Here is a 16,533-nt window from a genome sequence, read left to right on the forward strand (position 1 = left end):
ATTTGCCCACCCGGCATAAACTTCCGATGACAATTCGCGCTATAATTAAGAGGTGACCGGGAAAATTCGTAGATTGGTGAATCTAACCGAGCGACAAAACATGAAGAGGTTATTTACCAATTCCAGCAGACCAACCGGCGAAGAGGGCTCCGCCTAGGTGTAGTGGGTGTAGGGAGATTCGCCACAGGATCAATACATGTAAAAATCGCTTTATCTAGGTAAATTAATGGGTGTTGGTTGAGATAATTGATTTGAAATACTCTAGATAGTACTGGTTATGTGAAAAAAAATGGCGCACAGCATAGCGAACGACTACGCAATAGCTCGCTGTCAAAGTGACACAAACATGTGGCCATTGTATTATTTTGGAAAACTCGTGGAATGGGTTCTCCTGCAATCCATTTTTGGACCGCCTTGGTTTTGAGTCTATTGGACAGGTTGTATTTACCAGAAAAGCTCGTATGATTTATTTCGACCAACAACCTTTATTTCCCTCATTATCATCAGTTGCATTATCTTGAAGGCGTGAATAATTCCACACGCCAACCCTTAATCCGCCGGATTAATTTTTCCGAAGAGAACCGGCGGTATTCAAGAGATGCAATTGAACTTTGCAGCTACGGGGTATGCCGGGATCCCACTAAATCGTGCACTGAAGCTTTTGCTAGCTCTAAGCGAGAGTATCAGATTAAATTGAGCAGTGGCTCTAAGCCAATGGTCGTCAATTACAAAGTTTGTAAACTGCAGTGTGCGGGGTAAAGAACTCTATATCGGTAAATGGTTTAATCCAATCCCCACGGGGTCTGCTTGATGCTAGAAAAAACTGGGGTAAATGAAAGATTGTCTGCGGGCGAAGGGGTGAACCAATACCCGCTTCGTTTCTGCTTATCTGCTTTTGGTATGGTCTACATAGCTGGTAATCGATTCTGGGTATAAAGCGATCATAACCTATATGGCTATTTGCTCTTCCAGACGCCAGGGGCGGACTATAGGGCCCGAGAGTCATTTCTCCATGTAGGAGACATGCCCAAGGAGCTATCACTCTCATTATCGACCTGTTGGAAGTACGCTCATCCGGAGATTGATCTCGAACGAAAGAAACTAGGCCTCTTCCTGTGCTCGCTTGTCGTATCTCCCACTCACTACTACCTAGGTAGTAACCTTCCACCCCCCCCAGGTCTCTACAAGATTAATTTGGGGATGATGGATATATAAAGCTCAATTGTCTCCTTTTCCATATACCTGCTTTCTATGCTTTCACTTCAGTTTCTATCTTTGAAGACTTCAAGTTCATACCTTTTCAATTCAATCCTATCGCAGAGATGAAGCCAACAATACTTCTTGCAGCGTCTCTTATACCTACAGCTACAGTGGCAATGATGCCCTGCAGCAAAAAGGCGTTTAACAAGATTTTACCGTCAAATTCCACTACTCTTTACGCCGTTGAAGTCCCAGAGGGTGGTACTTTTGAAGTAGCGAGCGACCTCTCCTACCCGACGAACGCGACCAATCTACCTGCCCTCTGTGCTGTTGCGTTCAACGTGACTTCATCTTCATCATCGTCCTTTACGTTTGGCATATTTCTTCCCAAACAATGGAGCAAACGTCTCTTTACAGCCGGTAATGGCGGGTTTGCTGGCGGTATAAACTGGCTATCAATGGCTGAGGGCTTAGAGGAAGGTTTTGCGTGCGTGTCTACTGATACTGGCCACAATGTATCAGACACCAACGACGGAACATGGGCCTATAATGCCCCTGAGAAGATCAAGGATTGGACTGGACGGGCTTTGCATAGCTCTGTGCAGCAGGCTAAAACTATCGTTTCCGCATACTACGGCAGCGACGCGAAGTACTCTTACTACTCCGGCTGTTCGACTGGGGGATATCAGGGCTTGAAAGAGGTGCAAACTTATCCAGAAGACTTTGACGGAGTATTGGTCGGCTCACCAGCGGTATGTACTATTCGGCACCCACTAAACTCAGGTAAAATAACATCTAACCTTGTGATACAGTGGTGGCATTCACACCTTCAGACATGGTCGATCCAAGTTGCGCTCTGGAATCAGCCGTCCGATGCCCCATATCATATTCCAGACTCACTGTTCTCTGTGATTGGTGCTGAGGTCATGAATCAATGTGACGGCGCAGATGGCGTTCTCGATGGCATAATCAGTGCCCCCAAGAGCTGTGACTTTCACCCGGAAGCCCTCCTCTGCACGAGCCCGGCGGCAGATAAATCAGAGTGCTTGACGGCACCACAGGTCGAGCTCTTATACAATTTATACAACAACTGGTACGAAGGGAATAATGAATTTGTTTTCCCACAGTACAGCTATGGGAGCGAGTTCCAGTGGAGCATGCTATCATCTGGTACAGAGGAATCTGGATTCAGCGAGCAGTTCGCCAAGTATATTATGTATCAGAACCCGGAATGGACCGTGGCAAACTTCAGTTACCAGACGGTACTGGATGCAGAGCGCGTCTGTAAGAGCGTGGGCCTCGATGCCGACAACTTCGACCTTACTCCATTCCACCACAAGCAGGGCAAATTGTTGCATTATGTGGGCCTTGCCGACGGTTTGATCCCCCCAGGGAGTTCCGAGTACTACCACAACCACGTTGTACAGACCATGGCACCACAGGGAGTGAATGTGACTGACTTCTACCGACTATTCACTATCCCTGGAATGGGCCATTGCGCTTATACGAGCTCATCTAGCAAGGCTCCTTGGTATATCAATGGTGCTTCCCAGGCCGGTAGTCTCGGCACTGGCGTTCGTGGAGTGCCTGGATACCAGGACGCAGGTCATGACGCCCTCCGCGCTTTGATAAAGTGGGTGGAAGAGGACGTTGGTCCGAACAAAATTGTTGCTACTAAGTACAAGAATGATAACGTGGAGGATGGTGTGTTGCAGCAGCGGCCGCTATGTGTGTATCCTGGTCGAGCAACTTTCCGAGGTGGTGATATGACCAAGCCAGAAAACTGGTACTGTGAGAATTGAAAATTCAATTTTTGAAAGTTCTGATTTCGACAAGGATTGGAAGTGTTCAAGCCCGACAGAAAATGTCAGGAGACTGTGTTTCATCTAGTAGTTCTTGTTGGCTAAACCCGCGTGTTGATAGTGAATCTGGAAATTCATTCTTGCATTAAAAACATCAATTCAATGTTCCAATTATCTTGTCATTTTTTTTATTAGGGTAGGAGAGGCATTTCAGTCATAGGGGAAAGAATTTCGATGGATATATCGGAAAAAAGGCGATAGCGTTCACGGTAATATATGGAAAGCCTGGTTGCGAACAGCTCTGTGCTCCGATGCCAACATAGTCTATGGATCTCAGGTCACTCTCGCCGGGAGCTGGGAAAGGCCGCGGCAAGTGACTCCGCCTCTTGCGGGTTGGTCCATTCTTCTAATAGTTCGTGCGCCATGTCGACAGTCTCATCTTCAATCCCCGCTTCCAAAATTACACCATCACAGAAGGCAAGCCTGGTGAGTACGACGAGATGTTTTTGCTTACTACCAGCCACGCATGAGAGTTTGTCCTGCATATTTATTGACGCGCCATGGCGACGCATGACGCCGAAAATCAGTCGCATTAGCCCGTTGACCAGTGCGGCGCGTAGCTCCTGTTCTGGCGGAGACGAGTAAAGCGCGTCCAGTTCGTCGTGCATTGACCTGAAGAGGCGCGCCAGCGCATTTTGATGGACTGCCAAGATGGCACTGCCGTGGTCTCGCGATGGAGCAGCTGGGTTGAAAGCGAGTGCTTCTAGACAGAGCAGGACCTCTAGTCGCATCGCGCAGATATCATATACAGAATACGACTCGAGGCCTTCGTCTGGCTGGGCCGACTCGTGAAGCATATGAGTGAGTCGGTCGACAATATATCTTTGCACAGCGGCTTGTTCTCCTTCCGAGGGCATGATGGGCCCGAAAGAGTCGGGGCGAATACTCGTGGACAGCAGGTGCATGGTGAGTGATATGTCTTTGAGAGGTTGAGATCCGTGAAGCATGACCAGGATGAAGTCGTGGCGGATATGGCCCCAGAATGTATTCATAGCACGTTTGACATGTAATAGCTCACAAGCAATTTGAAAGAGGAGTCGTAAACACTCGGTCGAATCGACCAACGGCTGTAGATCCGATTGTGGTGTTTGAGGGGACTGGCGAAGAGCACGCGCAGGGGAGAATTCGAATCGCTTGGCGGCGTTGACTTCCACGGAATATTGGAGGACATTGACCAAGGGTGGTATGAGATCTTCGAGTCGGACATCGTCCAATGTCAACACGTATCGGGTAATGGCCATGAATCGAGGAATAGGATCATAGAATTTCTCTTTCATTGCACGTTGCCATACCGGGCCGATCGCATGTATGTAGTCCACAATAAAGCTGCCCGTGTCCAGGTTGGCAAGATCGTCTAGCAGAATCCTGGATATAGGTCCTTTGGGTTCCGATGGGAAATAAAAGTGCGCCATCGCTTCAATATCGGTTCCTTGACTCTCAATCAGGCGGTGATTCAGCAATCTCTTCATATATTTTTGATCGCGGGGATCTCGACGGGAAGACTTTTGCTCGTCTTCGGAATCAGCGCCCGGGATTTCCTCAGACGGAGCATCAACCATCATCATTTCCATAGCTGGACTCAGCTGCAATGGAGCAGGACTATCTTGACTTGCCCGTCGCTTACGTTTCCCGGGATGAGTCGGAGTTCCTCGTTTCGATCGTGCCGCCGATTTGCTAGGAGAGACTACCGCGATCTCATCGTCGTCAAATCCGTCCCGAAAGGGAAGCACTCGGGATTTTCTAGGGGTGACTGGTTGGGCGTTATCGTCAAGCCGTTGCTGCTTGATCTTGAAGTTCCGGAGGTGATGTGTCTCCTCAGCAAGATCATGCTGTAAGAAAGTATTCTCTGTCGCCAGTTTCCTCCCTTCCGAGAGAGCCGCTTCGACCTCAACCTTGTGTTTGGCCACCTCGTCTGCCATGGCTTTCCGTAGAGCTGCCAATTGGCGATCGTAATCCCGGACTATGCTGACCTGTTTTGAGCGAATGATGGCGATCTCCCCAGCTTTTGTCTCAGCAAGCGCCTGAGCTTCGCCTAGTTCGCGTCGGATCAGTTCTTTTTCTTGTTCTAGCTGTAGGCGAAGTTAGCGATCGCAGGTCAAATTCAAGAATCAACGTGTGAGCATTACCTGCTCCAGATATGCATTTGCTGGATACACATTCGTCTGGCCATAGTCATCTAGTTCCATCGCGTCGTCACCCATCGTACCATTGGTAGGCCCGGGCCATTCGTTTTGCGCAACCAAGACATGGGAGTCCTGGTGAAGGGCTGGCTGGTCCTCAAAATCATTATGCACTTCCGCCCCTAGCTCGCCCACTTCTAGTGTATGGTAGTCGTTCGTTAACCCGGTGTGTAGTCGAGGTGGTGGCTTTAAGGTCATCGATTGCCGCGCAGGCGTGACGACCCTAGCGTTGAGATGAGCATGCTCGACTGGCTGAACATGGTGTTGGGTGGCCGGTGCCTGAGTAGCTGGAGCTTGAGTCGCCTGATAGGCATTCTGCTCTAGCTCGTACAGCGTACCCGGCGGTAGGGAATCGAAGTCGTCGGAGAAGTAATCATCATCGTCCATGCCCCCGCCATGAATGAAGGTCGTACTAGGGGAATTGCGGTATTAGAAATGGAAAGATGCGATTGGGAGAGATGGATCAGATCAGGAAGATCATTCTCCCCGGTTGTGTTTGTGCTTTTCTGTTGGACGAAGGAAGGTAGAGGTTGTGTAGATGTTGTGGTGGTGGTGGTTACTCTGATGCTACGCGCAGTTGACCGCTTTCGGGGTTCACATGAGCACTGACACTCTGCCAGTCGTGGAGCTCGCTCTCTCTCTCCCTCTTTCTCAACGACTTCTCACCCGCACCCCCCTTTCCTTTCCCCCTCCTCCTCTTTTTCTCTCCTTTCTCCCCCTGGACTATAAATCATGACCAAGTCCCGCCGCAATGTTCGGTTCCCGCACCGTAACGGCGAGCGCCGCTTGAGCGTGTCCTCCGACGTCAGCGACCCAACCTCGGAGCCCTCGAGTCCCAGCAAAAATGGCGCCGCCTCCAAGCAATCCACGATCCCCGAAGAGGTGAGTTTGTGTATAATTGTGGTTCTGCTTGATAAATATGTCTAACCGCGTTTTTTATGGATTCAATCAGAAACCCGCCCAATCCGAATACGAGAAGAAGAAGCAGACCTTCATTACCCGCACGATATGGACTTTCGTCATGATCGCGGGTTTCTTTATCGCCATGTTCTCCGGTCACATCTATATCATTGGTCTGGTCACTGCCATTCAAATTGTCTCGTTCAAGGAAGTTATTGCCATCGCCAATGTACCCAGCAAGGAGAAGAACCTCCGCTTCACCAAGACCCTGAACTGGTACTTTCTCGCGACGACCATGTATTTCCTTTACGGAGAGAGCGTGATCTACTACTTCAAGCACATACTACTAGTTGACAAGGTGCTGCTTCCTCTGGCCGCTCATCACCGCTTCATTAGCTTTTTCCTCTATGTTATGGGTACGTGGACATCCACCACCCCCTAATTCTATTATTTGTTGGTGTGTGCTAATTTATATAGGCTTTGTGTTCTTCGTTGGATCTCTGCAGAAGCGTCACTACCGATTTCAGTTTACCCAATTCGCCTGGACCCATATGGCACTGTACCTCATTGTTGTGCAGGCCCACTTCGTGATGAACAACATCTTCGAGGGCATGATTTGGTTCTTCCTTCCCGCCTCGCTGGTCATCACCAATGATATCTTCGCTTACGTCTGCGGTATCACCTTCGGACGCACACAGTTGATTCAGCTGTCCCCCAAGAAGACTGTTGAGGGTTTCCTCGGTGCTTGGATTTGCACCATCATCTTCGGCTACTTCATGACCAACATTCTGATGCGCTACAAGTACTTCATCTGCCCTGTCAATGACCTTGGATCGAACGTCTTGACTGGCTTGGAATGCACCTTGAACCCGGCTTTTGTCCCCCAGGCCTTCTCCCTCGAATTGTTCGGCATCGACAAGACTTTCTACGTTGAGCCCATGCAGTTCCACATCCTCGGATTCGCTACTTTTGCCTCTCTCATTGCTCCTTTCGGTGGATTCTTTGCCTCTGGTCTGAAGCGCACCTTCAACATCAAGGACTTTGGCGAGTCGATTCCTGGTCACGGTGGTATCACCGATCGCATGGATTGCCAGTTCATCATGGGTTTCTTTGCCTTCATGTACTACCACAGCTTTATCGCTGTTTATAAGGTTTCCGTTGGTGATATCATCGAGACCGCGATCAACGGCCTGACCGTTGACGAGCAGCTCGAGCTCGTTCGTGGCCTTGGCAAGTACCTTTACAACCAGGGCGCAGTCCCTGAGACGGTATGTTTTAATTGACAGTCTACACATGTTCACATTGCTCATTATATATAGGCCCTCGAGTGCCTCGCCAGTGAGCTCAAGCGCCGATGAGTTCTGACTCGCCCGGTCCCCCCACAAAACAAAAATCACGACTTCTTTCTTTCTCCCTTGTTCGCCGGTTCCGTCGAAAAGACGGTGTTCAACGCGCCTGTCAGTCTCCACAGATAGCGACTGCCGTGTTGATCTCTTCTCTCCTTGCTTCAACTAGCCGTACCTCCTGCGTCTAAAGCCGGCATGACGTGCATGCATCGATCCCGTGCCTGCATGAATATGATATTTACACGTCTACTTCCACCTCTGAACCGGGCCATCCAAGCTTACCACTCGGAGACTCAGGCGACTGGCATCTCCAACTTGAACTGGAAGCTAGCAGGCCTGCTTCACGATCGAGGTCCGGCATGAAATCCTTTCTCATTCATGGCTGTCTTAATTCGCTCTTCCTTTCTTGGCTCAGTATTTTTTCTTCCTTGTTTTTCCACTTTCTGCCCGGGGCTCTGCATAAAGCCCGGGCTTGATGATTATGTTTCGGTTGCTTGGGCTGGGGGTCTCAAGAATGATAAAAAAACGCGGGTATGCTCCGCGGAGAGACACTCTCTTTCATGCATGGTAGCCCGGACAACACTGGCTACCTACACTTGTCTTTTACGGCTCGTCTCGGCAATAATTTCTCTCTTGCCGACAGAGTCTTTTTGAATGGCGGATATGGATTGTAAATTTTGTACATAGGTTTCAATTCAGATTTTGAAGCTGAACTTTAGTATTGTTTATATCGCCTGAAAATAGAATGATGATCTTAATCTGATATTCAAGTCCTCCAGGGCTCTTGCAAAGAATCCAGTAAACCCAATGACCAAAGAAGAACCTTGAAAACTGCTTCCAAGGTTATAACCTCAAGTTTCAGACATGGTCCACGTGCTCCTTGCAATTTTACAACACTCCCCAGGTCGATGGCTTGCGGTTGTTCTTGGCCGCCGATGAATGTGATTGGACGCGTATGACTTTCCCTTTTGAGCGATGTCGCGGCGTATTCGTGTGGAGTTTCCGAGGCTCGAGAGGAGTTGCCACTTCTTACCACCAATCAGGAGAAGATATCACGACCTGCTTGCAAATCTCCGAGTCAACATTCATACTAAGACAAAAGGCCTACTATTTAACTGGAGAAAAGTCGCACGGAAATCGAAAATTTTAACAATTCTGGTTCTAAAAAGAAAGAGAAAAGACGTCACTCCATTGTTATTAAACATGCATTTTCTAGTTTTGGGGGCTACAGGTATGTATACTATAACTACTCTTGATCATATTTACTACAGCAAGCAACTAACCAATTACTTTGGAAAGGCGCGATCGGGGGTATTTTTTGTGACATTTCTCTCGAGGCAGGGCATACTCTCACCCTTTTCGTCCGAAGTCGATCCAAGGTACCAACCAAAGTCGCCGACAACAAAAAGGTAGCAATCATCGAAGGAACACTGGAAGATGAAGATACTCTAGATGAAGTCTCAAGATGCGGGGCTGATACATTCGTATCCTTTGCTGGGCCCCCAGTCGGAAACCAAGGCACGGTACGGAAGCAACCTCCTTTTCAATAGCATTATCGCTTGAAGACACTGACTATTGCTGGATCTCTCAAGGCCCTCACAAATGGTTATAGAGCCCTTATTCCTAAACTCGTCTCTCAAGGCATCAAACGAGTTCTCGTTCTTTGCACGCCTTCCTATAAGGGTACGTCTGATGTTGCGTCATTCAAATGGCGACTTGGAGAGTGGACGATGAAGGCGATCCCTTCTACGCGTGGCCAATACGGGGAAATGATCCATGTTGGGGCATACATAACGACATTGCCGGCTGAGGATGGAATTAAATGGACACTATTTCGAGTCGGAGGGTTGACTAATGGAGAAGATGCGCCCAGTGAACGCAACTTTCTTGGGCAGTGGAAGTGATGGCATGTGGATTAGTCGAGCGAGTGTTGCGGAATGGGTGATGGATGAGGCCATCCAAGAGAAGTGGGTTAGAGAGATGCCCTATATTTGTAATTAAGCGACAGCTCTATAGATATTCATTTACTGGAATTTCAAGTTATTCTGTTTATTTGGCTTCAAGATAGTGTATGCTCACCGCCCAAAACGATTTCTTAAGAAGGTTGCGGCTCGCTCGGTCTCGTGTATTTCTTCAACCCAACATGTTCTACCCCTTGAAAGATGCCACCACGAAGATCTCATACCAAGTCTCGTACGGGCTGTCAGCAATGCAAGTCTCGACGAAAGAAGTGTGATGAGACTGGCCCTCCCTGTACAAACTGCATTTCTCGAAACTTGGATTGCAAATATCAGGATAATGGCTTTCAAAATTCTGATTGGAGCGATCGATCTCGGGAAATTGGACAAACGCAGGACGAAAATCCAACACAATCTGGACGACTACTCGGTCTAAATACCACCAGCCGAATGAAAGAGCTAGGGCTAATGCACCACTGGTGCCTGAAAACATGCCACTGCTTTTCTCCCGAGATGAGCCATATTTTCCAAGACTACGCTGTAAAATTGGGAATGAGTCACGAATTCTTGATAGATTCACTATTTGCATTTACATGCTTGCATATTGCAGCCGAAAGGACCGAATTCGATTCAAATTCTGCGTCGCTTATCGATGATGCGCTCAAATACCAAGAAAAAGCTCTGCCTGCTTTTCGGACAAAGCTGGAGCATATCTCATCCTCAAACTGTGAAGCACTTCTTCTGTGCTCTATGATCATGATGGCTTTTGCAGCTGTGTCTCCATTTTTCGATACTTCCGACGGCGAACCAAACGGAAACCCAGAAACTGATCACACAAGCCTTACTTCAATTTTCTCCTTTGTGAAGGGAATCCACTCTGTGATTGAATGTGCCCAGCCCTGGCTTGATAAAAGTCCCTTAAAGCCCATGATTCAACTTTATCCCAAGGAATACTGGACCACGTCTCCCCCAGTAGGTAGCATTATCCCACCTGAACTGAGAAGATTGTGCGATCATACAAGCTTGCAGTTGCAGGAAACTTATACCAGAGCCATTCTAATGCTGGAAAATTGCTCTGCAAGAGATGGAAAAATGGCTCTTGCTTGGGTTGTTGAGGTCGGTGAAGCGTTTGTTAGCCTAGTACGAGAGAAAGAGCCTGTTGCCTTGTTGATATACATTTGCTGGGGTGCAGTTATTGGCTGCTCGAAGGATTCGTGGTGGGCAAGATTGGCCGGAGAGACGGTTGTAAAAAGGTTAGCTTCTTTGGTCTCTATTGAAAATGAAGAGGCAAGCGTTATTTTGAACTGGGCATATGAGAGGATAGCTTCCGGAAGGTCCTAAATACTGATACTTCAGCTCATTTGAGTAATTCAATATACAATAAGGCATCTACTGCCATGTCTAGCACCTTCCAATGAGTAAAAATTGCCAATGGCCTAGTTAATATTCCAAATGATGATTGTAAATAAAGTAGGTAATCCGGAGAAAATAAACAAAGAGCTTATCTAAAACACCATATACGAAAAAACATGAAGAACCTTGGAAATCCTCCCAATACGTTCTTAAATTAGATTTCTATAGATTCAACAGCTCTCGCACAACTTGAATCCAACTTGCTTCTGAAATAGAACTATATGCACTATATGTACCTAGGTACGTGCATAAATGCGACATATTTTGTGCAGGGCTTATCCACCCCAGCTATTACGTGGTCGTTCAAGTTCGCTTCCCCACACCGAACCTAGAATCTTGAATTAATCACGATACGTCGAAGCACAGATAAATTTATGTTCCCTGTCAGGAAACAACCAAGTAATAGGTGATTTTGCGGGGCTGTGAGCCAAAACGCATATATATAGTATTTATGCTCATAAATGAGAATGACTCAAAAGACCCGTGGCAGTATATCCCCTCTCGCGTTCGGGTACTACTACTACCCACTGGCATATGCAGCGCTGCATTACGGCCGTAGAAGGATTCCACTTCCAAGATTATTACTAACTGCTTTTGCAGCCGGGCTCCGTTGATTTGCTAAAATATTACCCACTATGAGGACGCCGTGGAATCCTTCATTTTTGGATTTCCCCTCACCCCTTCCTTAGCTTCTTCACCCCTTCACCCCAAGTACTCCCGGCGTTCTAACTCTAACCACCTTCAAGTTAATCCTATTGTACGATCCAGCCCACCATGGGGTCTACCTCTAAGTATTCAGTTCCCTCAGAGGCGAGGCGGGTCTTTGAAAATGGCATCCTACGAAACCCTTTGATGGACGCATTGCCCAAGGAATTAGAGTCTCTCAGTAGACATGTGCGGTTTGAGGGCTCATTTCGGCCAATTATTCCGATCAATTGGAGATTCGCGGAGAGCATATCGGCGATCAAGGCCTTTGAGGCCACAATGCTAAATTATCTTCTGGGTCGGAAGTACAAAATCGACCCTGTCGAGATTGTCATAAACACGTGAGTCACTAGTAATACTATGTCTATTGGAGTTGTGCCCACGAATTTGACAGCCTGTGCTAGGAACCATGCGAGTCTTTTTTTCATGTCCCCCTTGATCGCACGCTATGTCAAAGAGGGCACCCCGGTTCCGTTAGATCCATTTTCATCAGAAATGCAAGAACTTTTCCCGAACCAAGACAAGCATCGATCTCACGCAAGTCTCCATCGAAGCTTGGTAACCAATATTTATCAGACAAAGGACGGTCGTTTCTATCATATACATGGCAATATGAATCCCGAACCTGCCCTGGCAGCTTTGGGACTCTCTCTAGAGGGTGAAGAGATTGACACTTATGACTCGGTGGTCGAAAAGATCCAAGATAAGATTCTTGAGTATAATGCAGAGGATCTTGACGAACTCGTCAACGAAAAAGCCCGAACTTCAGGAACCATAGCCTGGTCATCTGATGAGTACTTTGCAAGTGAACATGGCAAAACTTCCGGCAAAGTTGGACTTTACGAGATAATTAAAGACCCAAGCTCGAACCAGCAGGCTTCTTGGTGGCCAGAAAACGCCTCTAATCCTTCTTCACCAAAGCGACCGCTCGCCGGTCTGAAGGTAGTAGATCTCACCCGAGTCATCGCCGGCCCTACCATCACAAGAAGTCTCGCTGAAATGGGCGCAAGTGTCATGCGCGTTGTATCTCCGCATGTGACTGACTTGTCTGCCCTTCACCAAGATTTAAACTGGGGTAAGTGGAATTCGTTCTTGCATCTCAAGGACGAAGCAGACAGAGAAAGGCTACGTAATCTAATTCGCGATGCTGACGTCGTGGTTGATGGTTATCGTCCTGGTGTCATGGAGAGATTGGGCTTCAGCCGTCAAGTTGTCTTTGATTTGGTAAAGGATCGTGCGCGTGGTATATTGCACGTCCGAGAGAACTGCTACGGTTGGTATGGGCCATGGACCCACCGCAGTGGCTGGCAGCAGATCAGTGACGCTGTAAGTATATCCAAGCGACTCCGCTAGACATAATTGAAAATCTGACAACAATAGTGCTGTGGTGTTTCGAGATCTTATTCACAAGCAATGGGCCATGATGAGGCTGTAACTCCTGTTTTCCCAAATTCGGATTATTGGTAGGTCACAAGAGCCAGAATCTAGCCAAGACAGAGCTTACAAGCATTCTTTAGTACCGGTTCCACAGGTTGCACGGCAATTTTGGAGGCCCTTGTACGCCGTGCCGAATATGGAGGCTGCTATGGCATCGACGTGAGAAAATCCTTTCTTTTCTTTTTCTATACCTTCCTCAATTTGAATCGCAAAATCCACGACCCTACTAACAATGTACGTTAAAAAGGTCTCACTCAACTATTATTCCCAATGGCTTGTTCGCTCCTGCGGAGCCTACGACAATGAAACATGGGAAGAATTATGGGCGAGACACGAGAAATTATCCTTCCGCCATTACCATGCAATGCAGTACTCGATTCCTGCCATGATAAAGAGTCTCTATAAGCACGATCAGGAATCGCTTTTCAATCCGGAATTTTTCGAAACAAGAAAGTCGAATGTTCTCAACGCTCAATTCTACCTGGTTAAACCAATTGCCCAATTCCCTGGCAAGGAAGTGGATTTGAGTTATCAGATTGGCACTCGTGGAAATGGCATAGATTATCCTGCGTGGCCAGAGGATCTCACCGTTGAAACTGTCACTGGAACCCTTTGAAAGGAGGAAATTATTGGGGAGTTAGTAGACCCATAGATACTATTAAGAAACCTGGCAGGTGTTTCAGGCGTATCAAGACAGTCCAATACTAACTAACCTGAATACTATATGTATCTTAATCGATCATAACTTGAAGGGATCAATTCAGCGGTCGCAAGACTTAGGTGATGTTTACCTTGGCATCCCCCTTTAATACCGCACCCACCCATCCGAGTCGCTACCTTGTTTAAGTTCGATATCAATGTCACTCAGACTGCCTAGACTTGGCTAAACATAATCTTTGCCGAAACATAGCAAAAACTAGCAAAAAGATGGTTCCAGAGGGGGTCGAACCCTCGACTTTGGCGTTATTAGCACCACACTCTAACCAACTGAGTTATGGAACCAGTTGATTAAGGGTCGCTGAGATTTGAGGCTATATCAGGCAGGTGGAGTACCTAAACGGTAACTAGCAAAAAATGGTTCCAGAGGGGGTCGAACCCTCGACTTTGGCGTTATTAGCACCACACTCTAACCAACTGAGTTATGGAACCAGTTGATTGATGTAGGCTCATATCTATGACTACATGATAGAATGGACGTAGTGGGGTACCTAGAATAAAAAATATTCTCCATTTCGAATAGAGAAATAGGCAAAAAGATGGTTCCAGAGGGTCAAACCCTTGACTATATCCAATATCCGCTCCACAAACTCAAATCCCCACCATTAACCTAATGGTATAGACTCATGAAGCAAAAAAGTGGTTCCAGAGGGGGTCGAACCCTCGACTTTGGCGTTATTAGCACCACACTCTAACCAACTGAGTTATGGAACCTGTTACTTGAGAATATCGAAAAATGTGACATCATCAATGGGAAATCCTGAGAAGCGAACGAAATTCATGCAGACCAATATCAGTCATCCACGTGACCTGCGGAAGTTTTGGAGGAGCGGCCTCAAGACACGGCTAGACTCGACGACTCCAACCGATCTCTCCCCGTCAAGGTCGCGTCCCTCACACTTGCCACAATGAGAAACAGGGCTAGCAACTCCCTATCTAAGGGGGTAAGTTCCAATTGATCACCTTGTGTTCTCTCACATGTCTTGAATGCACTAACACCTGTCCATCCAGAAAATCCGTCAATCATGGAGCAAGTACAACTTGTATAACCTACAACGATTGCGAAGCCCGGCCACCGCAAACCGCACATTCTTCCAGCAAAAATGGTCCGCTAAGGCTCTTGGTCGTGCCTATCACGGTGAACAGGTCCGCGAGGGTCAATGGAAGCGCATGTTCTCCAAGCGCATTCGCAGCGTTATCCCCATGGACACCGCCGATCTGGCCGCCGATGATGGATCCAAGAACTCTGCTGGCCGAGGCTCCGGTCTTCAGACACAGGGCGAAAAGGGCCGTCCCTCTAGAATTATTCCTTTCACCCAGATGGCTTTCGCTCCCCTTGAGCGTCGGTTGGATGTCGCTATCTTCCGATCCCTCTTTGCCAGCAGCACACGTCAAGCGCGCCAATTCGTTATTCACGGAGCTGTTACCGTCAATGGACAGAAGGTATGAAATTATTTAATTATATTGAGTGAATTGCTTGGATACTAACTCCACTCGCCTTCAGATGCGCCACCCCAGCTACCTCCTCAACCCCGGTGACCTCTTCCAAGTCGACCCCGACCGCGTGATGTTTGCCACAGGTGCCCCCAAGACCAAATTCGAGCGACGTGAAACCCGCCAGCTGAAGCAAAAGGATGAAGAGGAAGTCCAGGATGAATCCGAGGCCAAGTCCGAGGAGGCCGCCGAGACGAAGCCAGACACTGAGAAGGAAGATGGCCGGGATACCCTCAAGGCATTGATGGCTCAAGCCAAGAACATCATGTCCACAGACAAGGAAGTCCTGCCAGCCAAGCGCAAGCAGGAACTCCGTGGATTCCAAAAGGCTGTGCGCCGTGTCCTATCGCGCTCCGGAACCAGCACTATCCTCACAGACAACCTGGAAGCTCAATTCTCCGAGCTTACCCTGATGCTGAATGCGAAGCGTGCCGAGAAGAAGCCCGCCAAGCAGACCAAGCAGGCCAAGAATGACTCCGAAGAGTCCGACGCTGCTACTTCCGTCGAGCCCGAGGCCGCCAGCAACAAGCTCTCCGAAGCCTTCCAGGCCGCTGCTGAGGGCGCCGACGTCGACGCATCCGAGCTGACCGATGAGGAATTCGAGGTCCTCAAGCGTGCTCTTACGCAGATGCGCGATAACCCTATCGACCACTCTAAGCCATACGCAACCCCCTGGCGCCCGCGTGACTTCATGTCCGCCTTCGCCTTCATCCCCCGCTACCTCGAAGTCAACCAGAACATCTGCGCCGCTGTGTACCTGCGTCACCCGGTTGCCCGTCCGGGTTCCGCCGAGGTCCCTACTCCATTTGGCGAGAGCATCAGTACCCCGGCTTATGGCTGGTACTTGAAGAGACGGTGGTAAAGAAGATGTGATTAATCTTCATATTTCTTGTCTTCTGCTTTCTCGTCTTGTCTTGTCTCTATTACCCCCACGAGTGTATTACTGCTCTCCTCTATCTGCATACCTGCTCCGGTGCTCATAGATCTATCTCCCCATGGTTTTGATTTTTAGTTGGGAGAGACCCATTCGGGTCCTTTGAGCATGGTGTTGGTGCTTATTGTCCTCTTGTTATTATTGGAGCTTCTGTGCTCTCTCTGTACCACCATAGCCATGATTCGACTGTAAATGGATATAAATTTTCTGTTCACGTTAGATGACTCTCGTAAATTTGTGTAGTACACGCAATTTCAAAAGAGCCACTGAAGTAAGTTAAGGTAATATAGCAGTACCCCCAAGGAGATCGTATAGACAAGGAACTCGAAGCCTGTTGGTTGATTTAGGCCCCGAGGGTGAGATGGTACTAGTACCTCCAGGGCTGCA

The 16,533-nt window shown here is 48.1% G+C and overlaps 7 protein-coding genes across 7 annotated transcripts; 6 read left to right on the forward strand and 1 right to left on the reverse strand.

The window, feature by feature from the left end:
* Window positions 1–1,322: 1,322 nt before the first annotated feature.
* Window positions 1,323–3,002, forward strand: N7509_000956 (uncharacterized protein; the record flags this gene model as incomplete). The annotated part of the gene is made up of 2 exons (XM_056625593.1): window positions 1,323–1,952; window positions 2,013–3,002. The coding sequence occupies 2 exons, from the start codon at window positions 1,323–1,325 to the stop codon at window positions 3,000–3,002; spliced, it is 1,620 nt and encodes a 539-aa protein (XP_056494175.1).
* Window positions 3,003–3,340: 338 nt separating this feature from the next.
* On the reverse strand, window positions 3,341–5,629 carry N7509_000957 (uncharacterized protein; the record flags this gene model as incomplete). Its single annotated transcript, XM_056625594.1, has 2 exons — window positions 3,341–5,131; window positions 5,189–5,629. 2 exons carry the CDS (start codon window positions 5,627–5,629, stop codon window positions 3,341–3,343), a joined length of 2,232 nt encoding a protein of 743 aa, XP_056494176.1.
* Window positions 5,630–5,974: 345 nt separating this feature from the next.
* Window positions 5,975–7,500, forward strand: cds1 (phosphatidate cytidylyltransferase; the record flags this gene model as incomplete). Its single annotated transcript, XM_056625595.1, has 4 exons — window positions 5,975–6,124; window positions 6,195–6,558; window positions 6,620–7,410; window positions 7,462–7,500. 4 exons carry the CDS (start codon window positions 5,975–5,977, stop codon window positions 7,498–7,500), a joined length of 1,344 nt encoding a protein of 447 aa, XP_056494177.1.
* Window positions 7,501–8,691: 1,191 nt separating this feature from the next.
* On the forward strand, window positions 8,692–9,392 carry N7509_000959 (uncharacterized protein; the record flags this gene model as incomplete). The annotated part of the gene is made up of 3 exons (XM_056625596.1): window positions 8,692–8,719; window positions 8,830–9,011; window positions 9,039–9,392. 3 exons carry the CDS (start codon window positions 8,692–8,694, stop codon window positions 9,390–9,392), a joined length of 564 nt encoding a protein of 187 aa, XP_056494178.1.
* Window positions 9,393–9,650: 258 nt separating this feature from the next.
* Window positions 9,651–10,787, forward strand: N7509_000960 (Zn(II)2Cys6 transcription factor domain-containing protein; the record flags this gene model as incomplete). The annotated part of the gene is made up of 1 exon (XM_056625597.1): window positions 9,651–10,787. The coding sequence occupies one exon, from the start codon at window positions 9,651–9,653 to the stop codon at window positions 10,785–10,787; it is 1,137 nt and encodes a 378-aa protein (XP_056494179.1).
* Window positions 10,788–11,633: 846 nt separating this feature from the next.
* Window positions 11,634–13,617, forward strand: N7509_000961 (uncharacterized protein; the record flags this gene model as incomplete). Its single annotated transcript, XM_056625598.1, has 5 exons — window positions 11,634–11,905; window positions 11,969–12,890; window positions 12,945–13,027; window positions 13,082–13,160; window positions 13,249–13,617. The coding sequence occupies 5 exons, from the start codon at window positions 11,634–11,636 to the stop codon at window positions 13,615–13,617; spliced, it is 1,725 nt and encodes a 574-aa protein (XP_056494180.1).
* A 1,009-nt stretch (window positions 13,618–14,626) lies between these two features.
* Window positions 14,627–16,074, forward strand: N7509_000962 (mitochondrial 37S ribosomal protein uS4m; the record flags this gene model as incomplete). The annotated part of the gene is made up of 3 exons (XM_056625599.1): window positions 14,627–14,662; window positions 14,730–15,161; window positions 15,223–16,074. 3 exons carry the CDS (start codon window positions 14,627–14,629, stop codon window positions 16,072–16,074), a joined length of 1,320 nt encoding a protein of 439 aa, XP_056494181.1.
* Window positions 16,075–16,533: the final 459 nt, after the last annotated feature.

Source organism: Penicillium cosmopolitanum (assembly GCF_028827165.1).
Source record: "Penicillium cosmopolitanum strain IBT 29677 chromosome Unknown utg000003l:1.0-3747932.0:1.0-3751027.0, whole genome shotgun sequence".
In the NCBI taxonomy this organism is placed as follows: Eukaryota; Fungi; Ascomycota; class Eurotiomycetes; order Eurotiales; family Aspergillaceae; genus Penicillium; species Penicillium cosmopolitanum.